Genomic DNA, 24579 nt, shown 5'->3' with positions numbered 1-24579 from the left:
GCTGGCCGTATCGACCAATCGGATTGGGAGCGGAGCCCGTGGCTTAGGAAGGCGAATAAAGACTCCAAATGCCTTCACTGCTCTCATCCTCTCTCTCATAATACCCTGTCTGCCCTTCTTTTCTCTCGCTCCTTCTCTTTTCTCTTCTCACTGTCATAATACCCTTTCTCTCCCCATTCTCTGCTCTCTGGCGCGGTACTATAAGTAGACCCTGTCCGATGTGATAGTGGGATGAGGAGAGGGAGAGGAGGGGAGAGGTGAGGAGGAGGGGAGCTTGCAGGGATGACTTTTGCTGCCAACCACTAAAAGTAAAAGAAGCAAGAATGTGCATGTGTGTGTTTGCATTTGAAGGCATTTGTGGGCCCATGTGCACACGTGTAGAAGGTTTGTTTTGTTTGTTTTTTCCAGATATAAAGCAGACACAAGCAGAAACACTGTCATCCAATGTTTTTTTTTGTTGTTGTTGTTTGGGGAAGGGTTCCTGTGGTGCTCACCTACATGACACACACAATGTAAGAACAGCAGAACATTTTGCTAACCTGACAAATCCATTGCCACAGAGCACATGCAAACACACACACCCATAGGGTGCATAATACAAGCTAATTAGTTTAGAAATGATTTATAATTAATGGTAATAATGCCTGTGTAATTACATATTACATTTAGTAGATGATAATTAAGACTGATTGCTATCATGTGGCTTTTTTAATGTACAATCGATGGTGCATTTCCTCAGTGGAATGTACTGGTAGACACACACACACACACACACACACACACACACACACATACAATGATACACTTGAATTCATTTGAATAATGGCATGTAGACAGACACATTAGAAAAACCCATGAATGACCCGAGGCATTTCTCACAGGAGAAATGCAACCACTTAGTGCTTAAGCACACACACACGCTCACACAGACCCTGAGGGTATAATTTTGTGCTGTATTACGAGTTGAATAGTTTACCTTCCATCCATGCAAGAGAGGCCTCTGTCTGCAAGTCGAATGAAAGTTTAGGAAAAAGAGGCGGAGGATGAGACAGGAACTTATTCACTTCTGTCATAGATAATAACTATATCCACCACATTAGTGCAGCATATTGAGATGCTCCCTTTGTGCAGTGGTGGTGTTGTGATCTTTCACTTTAGTTAAAGTAGAAATACCTCAATGTAAAAATTCTCCATTGCAAATAGAAATCCTGTATCCAGAACTTAAGTAGAAGAATTATTCGCAAAATGTACCAGAATAGCCACTGTCATTGTGTTATATCCTTATATTATAGGTATAGTGCATGCTTGAGTCATCTGTATAGGCTCCTTCAACTGGCCCTGGACCTAAGGAAGTCCCAAGTTAACATCAGCTGCCATCAGAACTCACAGCTTCCCTTCCTGTGATACACTTTGACAGTAGTAAGCTGCAGGGACCCTGGAGGTCAGAAAAGGAGAAACAAGGACAACTTCAATATCAGCCTCAAAAAGTTCCACATCATCCTTGACGGAGCTGCAATTTATATATGAGATCTCTGACAGGCTGCAAAACACACGCATACATCCACCTCCAACCACCAGCTGCACCATAAAGCCAAGCCCAGACTGCAGGTTTGTGGTTCTAAAATTGGCCTCTTTGTCCAAGTCAACATCATCAGACAGGAGTGATCACTGATAATGGTAATGATTATTGGATTCAAATTACTGAGACGCTAATGTGTGAGCAGTTGTTTAAGATTGCGAGTTGACATTTTGATAATTTTAATATGCATTTTTGGGTAGTTTGATCCATAACAATGCATCATATTTATAAAATGTAAAATATTAAGCTGCAAAGTAACTAATTGCAGCTGTCAAATAATGTCAGTAAAAGTGGAATATCTACTACTCTCTACTCTTGAAATGTAGTGGAGAAGAAATATTAACCTGTTTTCTCAAAAGTTCCACACATGGAAACTGTGCGGTGAGAAACAGGGATGTCTCGTCCTGGCTGTGCAGGGCTCGGTGCCTTGCACAAGGGCATTTTAGTGCATGAAGGTGTGAAGAGTATCATGATCAACAGAGCACAACAACAAGAAACTACTGTCAACTCTGCCATCTTCATCACTGCTACATCCCTCCATGCTGAGGATAATCTGTGGCAGTGCCTTGCTTGTCATCATTATTCATCACCTACATCATCCTCATTAGCCTTTTCCCTGCCCAAACACACACACACACACACACACACACACACACACACAAGCACGCACACACAGTACCCTCATTGCCGTTAATCATCAATAACAATACCTTAATTGTCAGGGAGGAATGTTTACAATGGGATCGCCCCCCCTCCGGGCGTGTGAGGCCCTCCCTCGACACCGCAGTGTGTCAGTGTGCCACCAATTACTGAGTGCAAACTGAATGAGGTCATAACGGGATGGGGTCATTAGCAAAACAAACCCACCGACCCTGTGAGGCAAAAGGAGGCGAGGAAGAGGGGGCAGACAGTGGCAGAGGAACACCCCCCACCCCCCACCCCCACAAAAAACATCCCATCATGACTGTATTTACACACAGGCCACCCCGAGGCCTCTCACCTTTCACCACCATCCAACAAGTGTAAGAGGTGACTTGTTTGACTTGTTCTTTTTTGGGGGCTGTACATCGGGGGTCTTGGCATCCTTTTACATCACCTTCCTGCAGTTTCAGTGACAGATTTAAGTCAAACGTGTCATTAAAATATTTTAGATGACACTTCAGCACTGAATTACAAAAGCAAGTGTTACAGGGATGACTATTAGATTTACATGCAAGCAGCTGATGGCCACTCTCAAGCCTCTGGATGATGTTTGCTTTTCTGTGTTTTATCGCTAGTGACATTTTTCATTCATGTCCCTGTCTCATATGTGATAAATTACTCGCTGAAAGCACTCTTATGTATAAAGCTGAAATTACCCTTCTAATTAACATACACACTGAACCATAGTACTACAATTTACGAGATTCCGATTAATATTATTTTCCTTCCAAAGTTCGTATATCTGAAGCAAATTTATTTGTTGTTTATATCAGTTTACATCCATTGCCTTTTTTGATGGGCCCATGCAGAACACTGATCTAAAAAGAATAGTGTCAGCTGATGCTGCAAATGTTGAGATATCCTGCATTTAGTCCCTAAAAGCCACAGATTACATTATATAGATGCTTTTACTGGCTGTCTAGTGCTCTCTGTGACTAGCTAATTGACTCTGACATTTAAAATGGGTGCAATGTCCCTTTAAATTGTTGTAGGGAAGTAAAAAGCTTTCCCTGTACACAAAAATGTTAAAGAATGACTGAGTGGATGCTGTCGTTAGCCTGCAAATGTCATAATATGCAAGTATAATAATAGTTGGTTTCTGACCTCATGAAGAGCCTTTAATAATCACACCTCAATGAAATAAATGGTGCTTCATGATTCTTCACAGCACATTGTGTAGTGAAAGGCCTGTTGAGCTATCTTTGAGTCGACCCTTTTTGTTCTAACTTAAAAAACAATGGATATTGTTGTTTTTATGTTGTTCATGCTATTGTGGTTAATGGTGACGTTCTGTTTTGAGGACCTTTCTTGGTGATGATCTCCTGTTTGCTCCTCTGTGTTGACGTCACACTGTTTTTATGGTTGAAAAGTAGGACAGCAGATCTGTTGTGGGTCACAGTGGACCAGGCATGGCAAAACACCCCCCCATACACACACACACACACACACGTTAAAACCCACTCAAATAACTAGTGAATGGTGCAGTAAGCCTTCCTCAATATACACATACCAAAATGAATCCACAGAAAATGCACAACTCAAAGTCTCTCCCCCCACACCGAACAGCATCAGTCAACATAAACATCATCTGCCATGTCGTGCGCTGCGTCCACAGTCAGTATTTCCCAAACTATGAAAATATTGAAGATGCTAAAAGCGATTAGCAGTGAGGCTGTCCGGCGTGTGTGTGTGTCCTTTGTTGGCCGAGGCCATATTTGTGTTTGTGTATCTCCATTGTGACGCGTGTAATCCGCATGCTCTCTAATCCCAGAGCAGGTGGTCAGGCGTGTGGCGGCTGTGGGGGTGCAGAGAGGGCACACTCCTCCTGCTCCCCTAAACACACACACGCACACACGTATGATTGATCCATAAACCCACAGTCACATCAGTGCTCCACACTCGCATGCTTTATATTAACACAGGGGAAAGGACACCCATAGAGACGCACCTGAGCTCATTCGCACACACACCTAATTCCCACAAACGCACACACACGCCCTGTTGCAAGACTTGTAACTGGAGAGAGATCTCTGCAGGGAAGCACGTGCCAGCGTTTCCAGAGCGCCCCTCCCCGGCCACCTCCTCCCGCCGTGCGTCCACGACAGACACGCTCGACTCCAGGAGCTCAGTGCTGCCCTTAACAGGTGGGCCGAGGCGAGATGAGGCGGGGCAGGGAGAGAGGCATCTGTCAACAAACTCTGCATCCATCCTCCTCCACTGTACTACCTCTCCATCTGCCCAGAGAGACACAGAGTGAGGAGGAAGGTCAGTGATGCAGTGGAAATGAGGAAACTAATCATGAGGCCTGTCCTGCAGCTTTCCTTTTGTTTTTGGTTTATCTTTATAAATCATGTCCTGTTTGTCTATAACAGCTGTAAAGATGGACATGAGTGGAGTTTCATAAGGTTTTTACACGGTATGGCTGTCTGTCAAGCAATGGGAGGCCCCATGACCTTTGCCCTCTGCATTGTAACACCAGTACAGGAGAGGTTTGACAGTTGAGTCTATCTAGCTGTCCAGTTATTGAGCTGCTGGCATTGATGTGACCTTATATACAACTTATAGTTGTTTCTAGGAATATGTGTGTGTGTGTGTCATATGCAGCACAAAGTAACAACCCCATTTCTTTGTAATATTGCTATGAATTTGCATATTTATTTTGAGAAACTGTGTTTTGCTTTTAGTTAAAGTTGTCTTAATTTATTTCACATCATTTGAGTGTGAAAGTCTGTCTAAAAAGACCTTAAGGTGCAGTGGAAATGAAGGTAAAATTGTCTGGATAAGAAGCTACTTTGTGGACCTACAAACGTCTACCAACCAGCCCTCAAGCCTGATCTCCCTCTATCGACTGTCCATTCCTGTGTTGCTAATTCTGCCAGAATATGGCTCATTGCATTCATCAGTAGCTCACATGTTCAGCTGTTAATATGACTAACTTAAGCACACACAACCGCTGTCTCTGTAAGGTTAAAATAAGGCTCTGCTCACAGTATTCTCAAGATTGTGTAATAAAACTGGTTAATTCCAGTTTGTATATGTATAAATAACAGCCTTTCTTTTTGGATTAATACGCTGTGTTTCCATGTGAACAGGCTCAGATTTGAGGTTACTGTTGGATGCTCTTGCTGCGTCGCTTTAGAAATAGTGTGTAATAAACCTTCTTACCATTTGGGACTACAACCATACATTTTCAGTTTAACGGTTTCAGTCTGCGGTCACACTGTAGTCCAGTGAACACTGAACTGTAACTTCCTTCCTTTGTATTAGTGTACAAATACTAGTAGACATTCAGATCAAACTTTGCTGAACAAACAACTGCTGCGCAGTGTGTTTTTTATTTCATTATTTATATCACGCCTCCTCCTCGCTGACCTATAGCTTCCTCGAAGCTTCACTCGATCGCCTGTTTGCGTCAAATGCTTTTAGCTCTGGCTTATAGACGTAAATTTGGCCATTAAATGCATGTAATCTGTTATTACAACATCTCCCTTTTGCTCTTATAAGGAGATTTATGATTTTTTCCCCCCTGCTAATGGTCTGTTCTTATAAGGGCAGGAGTGCTTTGTTGGCTGACTGTCCACTGTCGACATAATCCAGGGTTGTAAGGTCCTGAAGCTAAATGGATGCTTTGGGGGGAAAAAAGAGAAAGGAATATTAACTAGGCATTAACTTTATGTAAAGCACTAATTCTCTGATGGCAATTCATTTTTTTTATTTTTTTTTTTACATATGCTGTATTTTCTTTAAACCCATAATCAGCTTTCTTCTTTATGTCCTTGTGTTTGCAGCATATGTGAGTTTTTACAATGCTGTGTTTCCTCAAACGACAACATCTAAGCACTAGCAATATTTTGGCTTGCGTGTGTAACTCCAAGCCATAAGGTGGAGACACCCAGCTCAAATCCTAGCACCACCCAATCATTTAGTTTAACATTTCACTAATGTTTTCTGTGTAAGAGGTTTACATACATTTATAACAGGCTCAAGTCCTGAAAATCAGTTAATTCTACATAAATTGAGTTATTATCGGGTGAGATTAATGTACAGATTATTACACAAATCAGAGACATTTTCATGATTTTAAAGCAGGACTGTGCTCATTATGGGATGTATATACAGGATGTCTTTTCTTAGCCTGTAGGGTTTCTCCACTGAAAAAGATGACCAAGAGAAATCAAAAAGCATTTAATTGATTTAAATAGGACCTAAGAAAACAGGAAAACAACATTATAGCCTGTGGCCTTCATCTGCGCACAATGTACTTACATGTTCTTCATATTCTCTCACAGAAAAGATAGAAACGTATGATAATTTTATCTCATATAAAAACGGTTTTGTGTTTGGCAGAGTGTCCTCACAAGAAAATTAAAAACATGCATGCAGTGTGCCATGGCTGCAATACGAAAATAGCATCAACAGAAGGCGAAAGCAGCCATTATTATTGAAGAAGCACTCAGGAGGTCCAGTTAGTAAGCATTTTCTGCAGCAGTTTCCATCCTGAAATGGAAAAGAGCCAAACAAACCTTAATAAACATGCTACACTCCCTCCTAATTTAATCACAGTAACGCCAAACTCTACATGGGCTCCTGACAAAACCTGGCACAGTCAACAGCAGACGCACGTCGTCCAACAATGTTCATACTTGAGATTAACAATTATGTGTTCACTTTGTTATACAAGGCTTCATATGGTATCCTGTTTGATGACATGCAATGGCCTCCTCAAAAAAACGTGTAAAGAAAAAGTACAGTCATGATAATCAAAATGACAATAATTAATACTTAGGTATAAATCACCTAATTAAATTACCTGGTATCAACTGAGCTTACCTGTACCTGAGTTATTTATACTCTACTTGAGAATTTTGCTACTTTATACGCTTTTCCTCCACTACATGTTAGAGGAAAATGTACTTTTTATTCCACTACATTTACTGGTTGCCTTTCAAATTATAATTTCGATTAAAAAATGTATTACACTTGTCAAATGCAGAGTAGTTCAGATTAAACCTGCAGTTGCCAGTGTCTTCTTGTGACCCCTTATTAAAAACCAGCGTCTGGGTCCTCTTGTCACCTTTCAGACATCTACAAGTTATCAGCAGTTCCACCAAACAGACATTTCCCACATTTAGACAACTGTTTAAGTTAAGATTATGAAATATTTCACAAAAGAAGGAATAATCACAGAAAAACTCCAAAACAAATACAAACTTGTGTAGCAGAGGTTTGTTTTTTTCTTCTTTCCTTTCCCTTTGATCAACTCATGACCCTCAGATTTATCTTGTGTCCCCTCAGAGGGGGCCCAAACCCTTAAATTGGAGATCACTGCACAAATCTGCTGAACTGTTCAGTATATAAAGCATGCATTGATGCAACCGTATTAATAATCTAATGAAGTTACTATGTATAATAATAATAATAATATAGTATATCTTCTTACTGCGGAACAAGTGCTTTCCTTATGATATGTTGAGTACATTTTTACTGATAATTAATGGTACTTAGGAAGATGTTGTGTTTACACATTGTTCTACTGTTTTTCTTCAGGACAAGAAAGTGGAGCTCAGCTTTACTTTTGCATGTCAACTCTGTGCCTCTTTTTTGTTTTAAAAAGTGCAAACAGTGTTTTACATTTGAGCTGGATGAGTTCTCTTTCAGGAAGTGCTGCCTTCATCGACAGCCCTACGGTTTTCCTGGACTTTGTCTTGTAATGGACAACTCAGTTCGTTAGCTGTAGGCCTACATGTGAAATCAGATTTTAGTTTTATATACAAAAAAAAAACTGTTTTGCTCACTGTTTTAGACATAGAAACCAACAGAGAGAAAAACACCAGCTTTCCCTCTGTCTACTGTTAATTTTACTCTGCATTTACACCACAGAGAAGCAGCAGTAAATGAAAGCCTATAAATTAACACAAGTTCAGCTGCACCTACTTTAAAGTTAACCCCTAGTTGAGTGTTTGGAGCAATTAAGAGAACATTTTGCGTCGCTTTAAGTCCCATTAAAACATCACATGGCAACATTTAGCATGTGCATCTGATAGAATTGAGTTTAATCTCACCAAATTGTGTAATCCATGAGATGAAATCACTCTGAACATTACATGGCTTAACACAGATAGAGAGGGTCATGAAGAGTTAAGGCTGTGTACTTTTAACCATTTACCATATTCCTCAACCGCCAGTCTGACAGGAGTACAGAAACGCTATTGTTTCATTCATTTAAATGAGATTCCATGACTGTTGTTGTTGCAGATGAATTATGTATGTGTTGCTGTGTTGATATGTGATAGACATCGTCTCTCGGGGAATGTAGGACACATACTTATGCATAACAATAGCCTTCGGTTATATCCTCACCAACAAAGTGGCCGTTTATCTCCCATGTTCTTTTCTTCATAAAAGAAACTATATTCAGTTCATCTTGTGCTTATTTTATGCAACTGCTGCTTAGAAATCAGGTCCATATCCCATTTTACCAAATGGCGGTTACTGTGTTCAGATGTGCAGGGCTGATGCCCTGTTGCCCCAGTACTTTCACTCATTCTTTCTTCTTATAAAACAAAGTCACATGCCTGCCAGTGACATTGCACAGCTGATAATAGCGTTAGCCTATTTAAATTCACTCTGATAGGCTTGTTTAAATCATGAATTGTTAATCATAAACATTTCTTGATGTTGTATGCCATGCCTCTTGTCTCTCCAGACAATAATTGACATATTGGTTTGGTCCCAATGGGCCTTGTTGTCTTGGTCTGACTCAAAAAAAAAACATCTCTGTCCATAAGCTGACTACAAAAAGAGCTGTAAAGGATGCATGATATGGTTTTTCAAAGCCGATACGCAGGCACTCTGAAATATTTTCACATCTAAATCAGCCATTACTAATATGGATTTAATTGGATTCAGGTGTTCAGACATGCCTCCGGTTTGAAAATGGCTTTTATGATTTTATTCAAGTGCTAATTAGACCGTTCTGCTGTACTTAGTGATGTAACAGTGAGTTTGGGTCTAAAAAATCACAAAAATCACAATTCCATATTGGTCAATATTGGGAGTAAAAAGATATGGACAATTATTTTGTAAAGCACATATACATACACACATATATCTTTCCAGACTATAATTATCTTATTATTGTTATTATAGACATATATAATAGGACTGCAGAAAGAGATAAAATCGATCTATATCTATGGCAATAGCTGATATTGCCAGATACAATTATAGATTAGTTAACTGAGTATTTTTATATTTCCATTACAAAGTGAATCTTTTGAACTCTCTATGTGTGTGCTTCATTACAACAGATGGGAATTTGCAGTGTTGTACACTCAAACAAATGATGAAGCAAATTATTAATGAGAAAGAGGCAAAATAGAACAAAAGTCGTAAATAATAGTTTCTAACAGTCTCTTTGCGTTGCATTTTCCTCCGCAGTAAAGCAGCAGTAAAGTATTGTTATTATTATCGGTGGCAGTAGTCGAAGTAGTAGTAGTAGTTTTGAGTATCGGGCTCATCGCCGCTGTGGAGCAGGATCTAGAGGCCCCTCCAGCGCGGGCGGACCGCCTCTCCTCCGGCGGGGAAACCTGGAAATCCCCGGCCGCGCTGAGGTGGTGCCGCTTGGGGGAAGCCCTGCCTCGGGGCGCCGGTCGACAAAATGTGCGGTCGCCTCGGCCAAGAGGAGGCTTCCGAGGTTTTTTTTTATTATTATTGTTTAACATCCTCAAATGAGATGAGAGGATTAATGAAGCGCGTCTGCCGGACCCATATGTCCCCTTTAGTGCCGCTTGTGCTTAATTAAAACCGAATGGATACTCGGGGGCCCCTGGTCCTCCTGCTGCAGGAGGACTGACTGACTGACTTACTGCTCTCTGCTGACATTTATTATTGAACCTGTTGAAACTATGAATATGACTCTTGGATCAAGGAAAAACATATTTTGAGAACTACTGTGACAGGAAAAAAAATGTGTGGTTTATTTATGAGCCAGTTTGATTTTCTTCACAGAGCTCTAACCTTTATGCATTTCATTGCTTTATTTATATAGAACTGAATGTTACTGAAGTGTTTTCACCCTTAAAATTGTAGCCAATATCTCAGATTATTGATAGGCCTTTTTTTTTTTTATATGAATTCTTGTGTTCCTCCACAACTGCTCATCACTTTTCTGGATGTTTTGTAGTTTTTATGGTTTATAGTTTGGGTTTTTTTTTTTAATACAAATGTAATAAAGTTTTTAGGTTGCTATCTTTAAGACTTGTGTAAACTCCAAATTCTCTGTCATGGTAACAAATTGAATTTATTAAAAATATAATTCCAGTGTTACCCCTAGAAATCAAAAGATTTGATAGGCCAGATTTATCATGATGTGTAATAGAGTGCACCTCAGACAACAGTCAGATGTGTGTCATTCGGTGGAAGCTGGGGGTCAAATGGACAATAAAGCACTTAAACAGCAGCAAAAGTCACACCAGAGTTACAAGAAGCCTCTCTGACATCTCCTGTCACATCCTAATTAGACCAATAGCACGGACCTTCCTCTTTAATCCATGCCAACACAGTGTCTCTTTAAAGCCCAACGAGGCTGCGTGGCTTTATGTGCACACAGATCCATATGTGCAGTGCAGGGCTAATCAGAGTCCCTGCAACAGATGCCTGGATACATTGATTTTTCATTGAGATCGTTGTATTACACTGAATCCTTCATCGTTTATGGACCAAAGGATGAAGGCTTAAAACACATATGATGATGATAATGTGATTTTGATATTAGCCAGATTATGAATTATCCAGTACTTCCTTATCTGATAATTTAAATTTCATCTCAATCTACAGATTGATAGAAACAATGTCTTTAACCACCTTTATATTGATCACAAATTGAGTTATTGTTTGAAGTCTTGACATCCACTTCTCTGTTTGCTGTTTTCTTATAAAACCCGTCTTTAAACTCATGTTTGCCCCCTGGACTCTTGAGCAGCAGAGCTCATTTCACATTTCTCTGTGTGAACTGGCCAGCGGTGCGCCCTGAACCAAACAGCAGCCGTCAATAAAAATGTTGGATTATCCTCTTTATGAGACGGGATTAACATAGCTCTCCCATAATTCACATTCCTCCCAGCCTGGGCCGAAATCATGGACCCCAGTGATGCAGGCGTAAAAAGTATAGGCAAGAAGTGGATGGGATTTGGCACTGTACTGACACGTATAATGCAAGATCCAAACCAAAAAGTGCAAAATCTAAATAAACATGGGCAAAATGAGATGGGTTTCCCTCCTCAGGCTTGTTGACATGCTGTGTGCTGAAACACGTGATAAAAACTGGAATAAACACAGAAGATTTAGATGGATTTACACATACAGCCACAGTGTTGGGTCAGGTCAAGTGGTCTTTATTGTTATTAAGTGTGTTTGTGGCCTTCTCACCGCACTTTACAGTTCAAGTGGACAGTGACTTGATTTACCCTGCCATCCCTATTTCATTCAACTAACATGTCCTTATAATAATTTACCATGGAAATAAATCTATCAAATTCACAGCTGGGTTTGTGGCACGAAGAAAAATTGCATACAGGTAGTACAAAGAATCACAATTTCAAAAAGAAATCTAACACAGGGGGGGAAATAATTCAAAAACACATGAGGGACATATATGAGCACACGCAAACGGACTGATTGTCTCTTGTAACTAGTTTAAACATATTTCATAAATTAATAGTGCATCCAGGTTCATGTCAGAGCCTCTCTCTCTCTCTCACACACACACACACACACACACACTCATGCACAACGCTTTGATCAAAGGGGCCCTTCAGCGTGCCAAAAAAAAAAAAAAAAAAAAAAAAAGACAAGAGAGGGGAGTCTTTAAGGAGCTTAGAAGAAAACCTGACCTATTCCTCAAACTCAACCAAGTTAGGCTTGGATCTTCCGCTCTTTTGATCCTTTTTTCCTTTTGGTCCGCACATTTGTTCCATGTCCTTGATCAAAGTTGGAGAGAATCAGTCTGAATGTTCAATAAATTAACCCAACAAGTGAGACGACCGGCTGGCAGTCCTGCTCTGCTCTGCCCGAGGTAGAAGTTGGGGCCTGCAGTCGTGGAAAAAACCGCCGCACTTGCTGCTCCCAACCCGGGGTGTTACTTTGCCTGTTGTAGTCTGCAGTTTGTCACTATTGTCTCTTTGATTTTCTCCTCTCACAACACTTGAAACTTCCACGCTGCCTGGTCTTTGTAATCCAAACAGTCCGCGTTGAAATTGAGCTTCCATGAGGAGGCTGTTTGGTCCTTATAGTCCAGGCAGTCTGCAGCGCCGCTGAAGCCCAGACCCGCCGCCCCGTACGCGGACGAGGAGAGGGAGGACGCGGGGCTCAGGTGGCTGGATACCCCGTTGCTGCCCATGGGGCTCATGGCGGAGCCCGCGGCGGATAGCTGGTGGTGCATAGGCGAAAGGTAGGAGCCGCAGTCCATCCCGGTGAAGTAGGACGAGGAGCCCGTGTAGCCCTGGTTGTAGCCCGACGCCTGGCTGTAGGTCATGGGATATGAGCGCTGCATGCAGGAGGAGGAGGTAGACAGCGGGTCGGAGAGCGGGGAGATGGAGGCCGGGCTCCAGATTGACACCGGCGCCGCGCTGCTACTCACAGGCGGGAGTGAGGTGCTGGAGGGCGGCGTGAACTGCCCGCTGGCTCCGCTCTCCGAGCTGGCCTCTCTGACCGGGGAGCCTTTCTTTTTCACCGGCCTGCTGACAGCCTTGTTCTGCACTCCGCTTTGGGTTTGCTGGGCCTGCTGGCGATGCTTGGCTCGTCGGTTTTTGAACCATACCTGGAAGAATTAAATTAATTAGATTTAGCTATAAAGGGTTTGGATTTTTTTCCAGCATTAAAAATACCCCACAAACCCAGTGTAGTTGTAGATTAAAAAAATTGTGAGTTCAGTAGATTTTTCAAGTTATGGAGACAAAAATAAATGAATAAATAAAATGTATTATGTATGTTATTTTCCAAACTCTCCACTATATTCATTTATATTCACAGGCTTTATCCTATTGTTATTTTGTATAAATTTTATTCTGAAAATGGGAAAGTGATTTATTTATCACAGTTGCAGACAAAATATAATCGTCTCATTCAAGTGACTGCGAGCAAACACTCCAGCGGTGAAGAGGACACTTTGCTCTGGAGTGTCTCGCCTCTCAGAAACAAATGAGTAATTGCAAACCATCCATGAACAGGCCGCGTGGTCAAGGTGTTTGTGCTGGAGCCTCACCTGCACTCGGGACTCGGGCAGGTTGATCTTTAAGGCCACCTCCTCTCTCATGAAGATGTCAGGGTACCGAGTCTTGCCGAACAGGTTCTCCAGCACGTCGAGCTGGGCCCGAGTGAAGGTCGTCCTCTCTCTCCTCTGTTTGCGAGGGGTTGCTGATGAGAAGAGGGGAGAAAACAATCCTTTAGGAAATAAGAAAGGAAACGCGATTGCTAATTTAATTATATAAACTTCTGTAACTTTCTATACAGCTGTAAAATAATCTCAAATATGTGCCTGTAGTTTAAAGGTCAGATAATACCCAAATAATGTTTAGTAATGATAAATGAAGCTTTAAAGGCTTTGGCTATGACTAAGAACTGATGTTATGAGAAATACAAGTCATTCATCATTCATGTGTTGATATAAATATGAAAATAAGTTTCTCGTTGCAAATAACTGCAATTAATTCTCACTTTTGCTTCATCAACATCCTGCGTGGTATATTTTCATCCAAACGGTTGCACCCTGGGGTGATCTTTATTACCTTGGTATCCCACTGAAGGATGCAGCAGGTCCACTCCTGAGGTAGATAAGCTCAGTCCGTTCACCGTGTACGGCGGCTGCTTCAAATAGGACATCATGCTGGCGGCCGGACGAAGGAGCACCAGTGAGAAGAAGTCAGAAAAATGGGGCAGAAAATCGTCTTTTAATCCACTCGTGCCTCCGTTTGTATTTCACCTCCTCCTCCGGATCGACCTGGGGCAGGACACAGGACAGGAAGGCTTTATGGTTGTTCGGAATCGTCTGCGTCCGCTGACTTTTACGCGCAGCCTTTACGCACCGCGGTGGGCTTAAAGAAGTGGGCGTCCTCGGACTCGCACGACTCTTAAAGGCGAGTGGAGACCCCCAGCTGTCCCTGCTGGACTGAGGATGCTCTGTCTGGCTGACAGGCGTTTACGCCATCACCCCCCACCACCACCACACACACACACACACACACACACACACGCACACACACTCACACACACACACACACACACACACACACACACACACACACTAACTGCTGCTATAATCCCGCCCCTTATCGCCTCCCCCCCTCCTGCCCAAACACACTCCTCTCCTAGTGCCACCAAAACAAAACATTGTCGTTAAAATGCGCACACTCGTTGGGCCCCAACCGGGCTCCCAATTAGCATATACCCACAGGTTAGGCGAAGCTAAATAGACAGCTGATTGGGGGGCCATTTGCAGAAACAAAGCCCGCTGTTGACCGATAACTAATGCTGATAACAAAAGACTTTAGGGAACAAACAAAGAAGCCAATACTGCAAACTGTGCGCTCATTCCCATTTCTATATCTCAGGCCTATTGTTGGTTTCCACTAAAACCCTTGTACATTCAAATGTAACAAAATTAAAATACGAAGGACGACTTCAGCAAATAACTAGAAACATGGAGGCGCTCCCCAAAATGAATTCTGACATATTCTGGACACTCCTCGGGGCGGTTCCCCCTCCTTTCCTAATGAATCGCTCCCGGTAATTAGATTTGGAAGGTGAGACTATTGAAAAGTGTTGATTAGAGAGGAGCACTTAATCTTGATCTAAACAAACACGGAGATAGCTCACTAAATTTGTCTCCAGGTGTTGCGGAGAAAGCACACTTTTGCAGGGAGCGCGTTCATTTCAGCCTCATAATTGACCATAAAATGATCGAACTCGGACCAATTATTCAAGCTTTTACATTGCTCAAAAAACAGAAATAATGTAGCCTCAGCAACGCTCGGTTCTTATAGGAATATTAGCGGCGTATCGATAGTACGTCAAGTTTAATACGCGGATTAGTATTTTGCGAGACAAATGTGTTTCATAGGAATATTATAGAAATATTAGGCCTATCGCAGGAGGTGAAATATGATTTGAGTATTAGAGATACAAACTAGCCCCTGAGAATTATTATCACTTTTTTTTTCTAGAGGGTGAGGTCGTTGTTAGGCCTAATAAATCGTAGGAGAACAAATATTAAACACTAAAAGTGTAAATAGGTTTTAATATTTTTTAGTAATAGCTAATTAGTCTTTGCACCATATGCTTCAGTCTGAGGCCTCTCCTAACGTTTCCAGTGACACCTACCTGTAGAATAAAGTTCCCAGGACCCCGGGGTGCGCCTCTCTGGAGCCGGACTCCTCGTTTTTATACAGCCAATAACGGCCACTCCTGTACTCAATCTGTCACTTTTTGCACCCGAGGCTACCGGTTGCTCCACATCCGTTCAATAATAAATACCCTGCCTAGCCATTAATTATTATTGGCTACAAGAGATTTTTTTTCTTCGTCTTCTTCTTTCTGTAAGAAATTAACGAGATAATCCGGACGGCACGCGCTGGCCTGATTACAGGACGCCAGCCACGACTCCGCATTCAGGCCTCCTTAATTTTCTGCGTCACGAAAATAAAACAAAGACTGGCATTGTATTTATCAGACCAGCTGACTGCCAGACAACCAAAGCCCCCCCCCCCCCCCCCCAAAAAAAACCCAGCACAACCAACCCTGCAACTCACTTTCCCAAACCGACACATGCACCTTCATATGGACCTTTAAAATTATTATTAAACATTCGTCAATAAATAAAAAAACAAGATGTGAATGTTATTATGCAAATGTGCACAATCAATACTGACCTTTATTTTCTAATATAACATTAGAAAACAACCTTTTTTTCGTTTACAGACTTTCCAAAAGCCTCCAGTTTGATCATAAAGTGCAACACTGAGGCCGGATTTGATGCGATTCAACACATTCTCCCAACCTCTAACTTGACTTGAGGTGGGTTTGCCCTCCCTCCTCTACATGCCTGAATACACCCGGAGCCTGTAGTCAAACATCCAGCAGTTCGAGTGTATTATCTGAGGGTCGTAGGCTGCTCCACCGTCCTGCTATTAACCGGCTGAGTGCATCCTTTGCTCCGAGCCTGCAGCCCAGAGAGGCGAGAGGGAGAAAAGTTTTCAAGCACGCCTCCCCAATTATCTCCCTGCGGGCAATCTGCATTTCCATCAAACGCAGCTCCTGGTGGCTTTCACCACCCATTAAAAAGATACATGAAATAAAAAAAAACTCGCTTAAATGCTTTTACAGGAGAAACATTATTGCTCAAACAGCCGATGTTAAATAAATCACTTACTTGAGTTGTTAGACCCTTGATTTAGAGAAGGTCTTTTCTCTGAATGCCTCCTTCGACAGTGTGGTCGAGCTATGGAGCGGCTTTGATTAGTTTCCCCCGGGTAAGCTTGTTGGATGCGGATAATACTAAGAGATGCTCGGTATTTATGGAGCGCGAGAGACTGTGAGGAATTTTAGCAGCCAATGGAAGCGAGAGAAAATATGATGGGCAGAGGTGTGAGAGGATGCAGCAGCTGGAGTGAGGTGGCCTGGTGGTGGCAACATCACCTCCACAGCACCACCGACTGTGCTCCTGCTACCATTAGTTTATCATTTAAACTCAAAGAGCGTGTCATAAACGCCTGCATTTTTATTTTCAGGTGTGGAGATGACAGTGAAGGTGTGGTGCGCTGACCAAAGAGCAGCCAGTCAGAGCCGAGCACCTGCACGGTAAAGTCATTTTGATATACATAAAAAAAAAAAAAAAAAAAAAAAAAAAAAAAAAAAAAAAAAAGCCAGACGATTAAAGCTAGAGCTTGAAGCAAGTTGAAATGAGCTGAGCAAGCAAACGTGAAGCAGTGTTTCGTGGCGAGGGGTGTAAATAACTTCTTGGGGGTCTGTCACGGTCTGATTCTGTGAAACCCTGCAAAGAAGATTTGAGCCCGTGAGGCCACTGCTACTGAGAAAAATAATAAGTGAATTGAACAAACAAAAAAACAAACAAACAACAAAAGCCCGTGTTGTTTATCAAATGAGTTGCACCACTTGAAACTGGATTTGTGTGTGTGTCCAGTTGCATTTTTTTGGCATTAAATTAAGCGCCTGTGCTGCTAACTCTGCTCCGCTCGTCTGGCTCTTCTGCAGTGAATCCAGTTGTCACAATTCAGCGTAAATATTATTTTTAAACCGCGCTGACTAAACTTTGGCCCCAGCAGCCCGGCATGAAGGGTTTGATTGATGCTCCAGAACGAGCAGCAGGTTAGAGAACTAATTAGGAGTGTGCATGCCAGATGAACAGCATGCGAGGCTCCTGGGTCCATGCACAACACTAAAATCAATACGACCTATTTAAAAAATCATTCAAAGTAGCCTATTTGTGGAATATCTTATTGTTCACGATTTTAATAAGGAACTAAAATTGGAGAGATAATTGGGGAAAAGCCTTTTTTTGTTAATATTGTGATTTGATTTTTCTCATTGGTGGATTTAAAATAAAAAATCTTTGGTGTGCAGTTTTACTGTAAGTGGAGTTTTCCCATTTCCCCTCAGCGATCACACTGAAACAAACAGCCTAACCGGGCTCAAGTATCTGGTCCCCTTGTTGTCCCGCAGCGATGTTCTTGGCTCACGTCGAGTCCTTTCATCTTCGGCTCTGATATATAATTCATCGGAAAATATCTAATAGCCCTGGGGAGCGTTTCAGCTAAACGGGGCCGCGGTTGTAAGAAAGGTGAAGTCGCTTGTTAATGTCTGTGGCAATATGCCCTCCCCCTGTCTCCGGGCCAATTGACGAAGTCACGGTTTCTCCTGCTGTTCGGGAGGCGAATTGAAGGCTAAGAATCGTGGGACTGAGATACCACTCTCTCACACTAATGCCGGCTGGCATGAGGGAGGTATGATGTGATGCCTCCTCTCTCCTCCAGCAGCCTTTTGTTTGCTCCCCATAGGACTGCTTAATATGGTTATACACCAGAAATGAGGGCAAAAATCACAAGAATCCTTTCTGGCTGAGGGTTTTATCGAATAAACTGTCCTCTAAATTCATATTTGGCCTGTAGTCTCATAGAGAAAACAGTTCTCTGTATTCTTTCCTTCTAATTTTCATCTGTTTATCTAGAAAAGTGATGAATCAAGAGTATCTGGTTGCATTATATACATTAAAATCAACTGCCAATGACTTCTTAGTGGAAAAAGCTTCTTGTTTTGTTGCTCAGAATATATGTAATTTACCTTCACTATTACAGGCCTTTTTATCTTTATCTGTGTTTTTATCCATAACCGTTTTAATATAACTTTTTTAACAGAAACATTTTGTTCTGTATTTGCATAAAACTGGGCTCTTGCAAGACACAGAATTTTAAAAAAAGGACAGATCAGAGTTAATTTTTGACTCGATACAACATTTTTCACAGGTAATGGAGAGCTCTCTGTAGTAAATTTACATCTATCTATCTATCTATCTATCTATCTATCTATCTATCTATCTAGCTAGCTAGCTAGCTAGCTAGCTAGCTAGCTATCTATCTATCTCAGTATTATTGGCTCCTCAGTTGTTGCACCAGCTCTGTCAGTTCCCTTCAGCTGTCCATCTCAAGGTCAAATCAATGACTTGGCCCACTCGACCAACCCCATCTGTTACGCACACAGAACTGTAGTGGCCATTTATGACTGCTTGCTTTTTGCCATCTGCCCTGCAAAACTCACATAGATAGATTTATTGATAGGCATGGCGGAGGAAGCGATACGCGTATTGATGATCCCACCACAAGCCGAAGTGAGCGTCCGTGGATATTGAATTACTGTATTTTCAGAGGAGCCGTGAGCTTCGGACAGCAGGTGTTTCTGAGGAAAACAACAGACAAGTTGCAGGACCTTAAAGGTCCAGTCACACCACAAAGACGGGGCTTGAAGCTTGTTGATGTGAGGTCTCCTCGCAGGCCTGTAGCTGGTGAGCTAACTGACATGCTAGCAAGCCTTGAACATGCTTGTGTTTGGCGCTCCATGCTCCATGTTTTCTCTGCACTAGGCTGTGGCTTTTATTTTGTTTTTAGAGAGGGCTCCTCATTCCCTCCAAGGCCTCAGCACTGTCAAGATGGCTCGTTATTCAACAGCACACATTTGTGCACAGTGAGGCTTACATCTGGTCAGCTGAGCAGCACTGTGATACTAAAATGACTTGCAGGACAATTTGTGTTTGATAATATTTGTGTCCTGTGTTTTATATTGCACCTGTAGCATTATTACCATTCAACCCCCTTTGCACCCTCCTGGTTTACATCATATGATATTCATGCCCTTCATTGAGATACATCCACCACTTGTGGTTTGCCCATGGGAGGGTTGAATGTCTTGTCCCTGCTGGTACCTCGTTAACCTCCCACAGCCTGCAGCTAGTGTTAGCCAAACCGAGAGCCCTCATACCTGGGTATTGGTCAGCAGGGACCAGCCCCGGGAGCCCTGGACCCCCCACCGGGCGAGGGGAGGGAGGCAGGCGGGACAGAGGAGGGCCAAACAAAAACACAACCTGGCATCCCCACGGCAAACAGCCCACCTACTGTCAGCCGGCATCTGGGGCACAGCACACAGCTCCTCTATTCACATTCTGATGACGGTAAATACTGAGCAGCTCACGCACACACACACACACACACACACACACACACACACACACACACACACACACACACCATGTTCATACAGCAAAATGTCACCTTGCATACAAATTCATTCCTCACAAACCTGCCGCAGAATGAAAAAATACTTTAGTGTCTATAGCCGAGAAGTATTTTTGAAATGTTACATAGTCTATAACTCCAACCAATCAGGGATTTGTAAAGCGATAACATCAAACAATATACAGAGGTGCTTTCTGAGGCCATTCTTAATGCTTTGAATGCATTGTGTAACTGTACCTCCAAGTAAATAAAGTGCATGTGGGGAACAAAGTTCGGAAATTGCAAGATAGAAAGAATGACAGAAAGAGATTGGGGGAGAGAGTGACAGAGAGAAACAGGGAGGAGGAGTGTAAAGTTAATCCAGTCTGAATCGACGGGCCCGGCTGCAGGAGTGACACTGAAAACAGTTTTTCTTTTCTTTCTTTTCTCTGCAAATTTGCTCTCCCCTCTCCCTCTCTCTTTGCTTCCTCCCGTGCCTCTCGCTATTTTTCTGCCGTCTTATCCTTTTTAATTAGAGGGGCTATTCTGCTGCACAGAGGACCTTAATCCCCAACTGACCAACAATGCAAAAAGCCAGCCTTTGAACAGCCGACCTGCGCCCCTCTTGGCCCCCAAACCTTCCCCCCACCCTTACCACCAATCACTGGGCTGCCCAAAAACTCGATTGCTCCCATCGTTGGGAAAACAAGGCTCTCTCCTTTCTCCATCTTTTCCAACATCTTGGACAAAGCGCTTGGGGGACCACTGCAAAGAGAGAGTGTCTGAAAGAGCATTTCAATATCCGCCCAAGGTTCTCATAAGGCTTTGGTTTGGTGCTGGGACAAGGCCGAGGTCAAATAGCAGGTGACTCTGAATGAAGAAAAGTTACTAAAATAACCTGCTAACATCTGACGTGTATGGAAAAGAGCTTAAGATTACCAATGAGATGTTATAATAGAAGAAGCAGTAGAGGGGGAAAGACTGCACCTGTTGAGTGTCAGAGAGGCCAAACAAGCATGCCTTTAAAAAGCACATTAGTAAATTTATTTATTTACTTATTTATTACCTTTTTTGGCTCTTTCTTGATTTTATAACTTCTACTTTTTCTGTCATACATTTATTTCTCCTTGTTTTGTAGGTTGTCTCGTCCATCTCCTCCTTTCCCGTCTTCTCTTCATATAAAACGCTATAACTTCAGTTTTGGAAAGCACCATAGAAATAAAGCTTGCTGTTTGCTATGGGTTGTTTCATTGGTAATGGATACAGTCTGAAAAATAAATATAGTTGTGTTCATATAGTACATGCAAACATTGAAAAATTGATGTTTTTCGTCCTATAAGCTAGCAGTTCTCTGCTGAAACTGAAATAAAATCTTTCAGTTCAAGGAATAATTCAGGAGCAGGTTTGAAGGCATCGTTATTTAGAGCAGAAGTTGAAGCGAATTCCCCCACTGGGTCTCATTTCCATATGTATGGGCATCTCAAGATGCAGTCTATTAAGACTAACCCTGGTTGTCTTGTTAGATGATTGTGTGCCATTATTGGTAAATTACCTACAGATTGAGATAATCAGTCAGGGTCAGGGAGGAGAACGTAATGAGGATTTGGGTAAATTACTCAAAACAGATAAAAAATAGATAATAAATTTATCAACCAATCATCTGCTTTGTGCATTTGATCACACTGTTTTCTTTTATTAACTGAGGTTGTGGTTATAGTCTGGACTGGTGGTCCAGATATCTAAACTAGAAGGAGGCAAAATAATTAGCCTCATAATAATGTCAATGCTAATGATAACAATTCTCCAACTCTGCCTAAAAGCAACTGAACTAATTTTCCTGTAATTTTGTTCAAGCTGATTTTCTATCAACATTTCGCCAACACAGCAGTCTGACAAATTGCCACTGGAGCACAATGACAGTCCTCGCACTTTCAACCCCGACTCGCATGTGAATGATAGAAAAATGAATTTCCTTTCACCGCAGACGACTGCAGTTTCCTATTTTTACGCCCGGCGTGCTGGCTCGACGCTCCCTCGTACAGACAGGGAAATACACAGGCCAGCCAAACCTTCTGCCTGGCTAATCACAGGCCCAATATTTCCATAGCAGGCAATTAGCTTCTTGCTTTTATGTGTGAAATGGCTGAGGCGAGAGAAGGAGCGAGTCGGGGAGAGAGGCGCAGTAAAAACAGAGAGAGAATAAAAGAGCAATTAAGATGTTGGGTGAGCGGAGGACAGAGACAGGCAGTCTGCTGCCGTGTGATTTGCGGCTTGCAGGCCCAGTAATTAGCCCTTCATTGTGAGATAATGGACTTGGCCGGTCTTCCTGGTTCCCCGAGCTGCCCAGCCCGACTCGACCCGTGGAAGGTCAAAGGGCACAATGTGCAGTGTGGCTCCTATATGTCTGTGTGTGCATGTGTGTGTGACTGTAAATGTTGTGTCGACCGTCTTTCAAGACTTGCATCATCTGATATTAAAGTCCAAGTCAGAAAACGCAAAGAACAATGAAGGAGAAGAAGTCTTTGCATGCAGGTAAATTAATAATCTCTCTAAATCTGCAAAGGGTTTATATAAATCCTTGCTCTGCTTTAGTCTTTTGGGGGAAGAGTGTGCCAGCGACAGCGCGCCCGGCTTTGAGGCGCCGGGAGTCATCACTCTCCCGGCCTATCGCTCCTTTCTCCCGCCATCTTTAGAAGAGCAGTAATCTGTGAACCCTGAATCATAAGCTTTGGGTAAATCTATGTAATACGGGTAATTCGATGAAGCAGTATTTTCCTGGTGAGAGGCAAAATCCTGTTGACTATTCAAGGATTGAATCATCCAACAGTAATGCCATTAGACCAGTGCCACGGATTCCTCGGAAAATGCTGTTTAATTGCCAGTAACCAGCCATTGTTTGGTGACGGGCAAGCACTAGCCGAGATGAGGTTGGGGGGGGGGTTGGCGAGTGAGGAAGCGTGTGAAAAAGATGGCCCCTTCAGCTTCAGCCAATCACCATTGAGAGACGGATTTACTCAGGCTCGATGAAGCCCGCGCTGCAAAGTGGCAGAGGCACTGGCTTAACTAAAGTCTTCAGGAGTATAAATGCAGAGTAACTCTTTGCTTTTAATGCAGGATTTGCTCAACAATGCGATTTAGGGGGGTGTCTATTCAAGACAGACATTTTTTTTTTTGAGTGGCGAGGTTTTTAAGGATCAAGCCATGTTGCTCATGTTTATTAGCGCGGGACTGCACAGCTCAGGGATTGTTGGTCGTTGTAATCGTCGAGCAGTTTATCCATGTTTGTGTTTGGCTTTGCGTGCGTACACCCTGACACTAAGTCCCATTCTTTCCACCTGTATTGAAAATCTGTAAGAACAATAACTACCTACACCCAGCCGTCTATCCCAAGCCACACTTACGCTGGCTTCCTCACAATAAAAACTGATATTAGCTGTCCAAATCAACGTGAGCCGATCTAAAGCTACTTGAGGAGTGTTTTTACTTTTACTAGTTAATCCAATTCTCAGCACACAGAGATTTTTTAGGAGAATTTGAACATTTGAGGTGCATTGTTGTCCCTCCCCGCGGCCCCCTCGCTCTCAGGCCTGTCCTGCAGGATGCAGATTGGAAGTGAGAGGTGTGGCGGCCGAGGCTCGCCTCCATTGTGAGCCGGTGCCTGGGAGACGAGCGGCGCTGCCAGACCAGACACTGATTGGGTTTGACACTGCGTCCAGGAGGCGAGAAGAAGCTTTTCTTTTGCTCTTTTTTTTCCTCTTTTATGAGTAAAAGAGAGCCTTTTTGGTATGAAAGGCCCCTCCTCTGCTCTCCTCTCTCCTCTAACTCCCCCTGGTTCTGTTGTGCTCCTCGCCCTCCTCCTCGACTCTCTCTTTCACTCCTCTCTTTACGTTCCTATATTGACTCCCTCATTTTTTTCCTCAGATTAAAACCAGTGGACTTCTGTTTCTTTTGTCTTCCCCTTTTATCGTCCCTCTCACTTGGATGTTGACCAGTAAATTTGATCCTTAGCATCACAACATCAAAAAATTGCTTTTGTCCTCAATAGCTATAAGAGACTAGTTGTTACAGCAAAACATCGAGGGCAACCAAATCTGTCTCCTTCCCTAAGCCTGCCACATACTGAGTCCACTAGTATGTCCCAGGGTGGACACTTTGCCACATAGGGATCCTTAATCACCATGCCTCAGGCTATGATCACACACTTCTCAACACTGGGCTTTTACAGATCTCTAAGCTTGAGGTACTTTTTATTCACAGAGTGCCCAAGTGATACATTGTGGCCTCTATTTGTGTCACACAATGTCACTTTGAAGGAATAGTTTGACTGTCTGGGAAATAGCCAGGTGATGTTAGCTCAGCTTAGTTTAGCATATAGACTGGAAGCATTGGGCGACAGCTTGCCTGGCTCTGTCTGAAGGTAACAAAATCAGCCTAAAACTCACTAATCATGGCTACAGCCAGCAGCTGGTTAGCGTAGCTTAGCATAAATACTGGATACACGGAGAAGCAGCCAGCCGCCTC

At 42.6% G+C, this 24579-nt stretch overlaps 1 protein-coding gene across 2 annotated transcripts; it reads right to left on the bottom strand.

The window, feature by feature from the left end:
* Positions 1 to 12476: 12476 nt before the first annotated feature.
* LOC121621936 (homeobox protein OTX2-like) lies at positions 12477 to 14164 on the bottom strand. Of its 2 annotated transcripts, none has more exons than XM_041958673.1 (3): positions 14068 to 14164; positions 13545 to 13723; positions 12477 to 13100 (listed from the first exon to the last, which is right to left on the bottom strand). In XM_041958673.1, exons 1-3 carry the CDS (start codon positions 14162 to 14164, stop codon positions 12477 to 12479), a joined length of 900 nt encoding a protein of 299 aa, XP_041814607.1. The 2 variants fall into 2 exon arrangements, with proteins under 2 accessions (XP_041814607.1, XP_041814608.1); XM_041958674.1 differs by having other exon boundaries at positions 13545 to 13696.
* Between the last annotated feature and the right edge of the window lie 10415 nt (positions 14165 to 24579).

The sequence above is a fragment of the Chelmon rostratus genome, chromosome 18, assembly GCF_017976325.1.
Source record: "Chelmon rostratus isolate fCheRos1 chromosome 18, fCheRos1.pri, whole genome shotgun sequence".
Lineage (NCBI taxonomy): Eukaryota > Metazoa > Chordata > Actinopteri > Chaetodontiformes > Chaetodontidae > Chelmon > Chelmon rostratus.
Note: the sequence above shows the minus strand (reverse complement) of the source record. Positions and strands in the feature narration are given on the sequence as shown.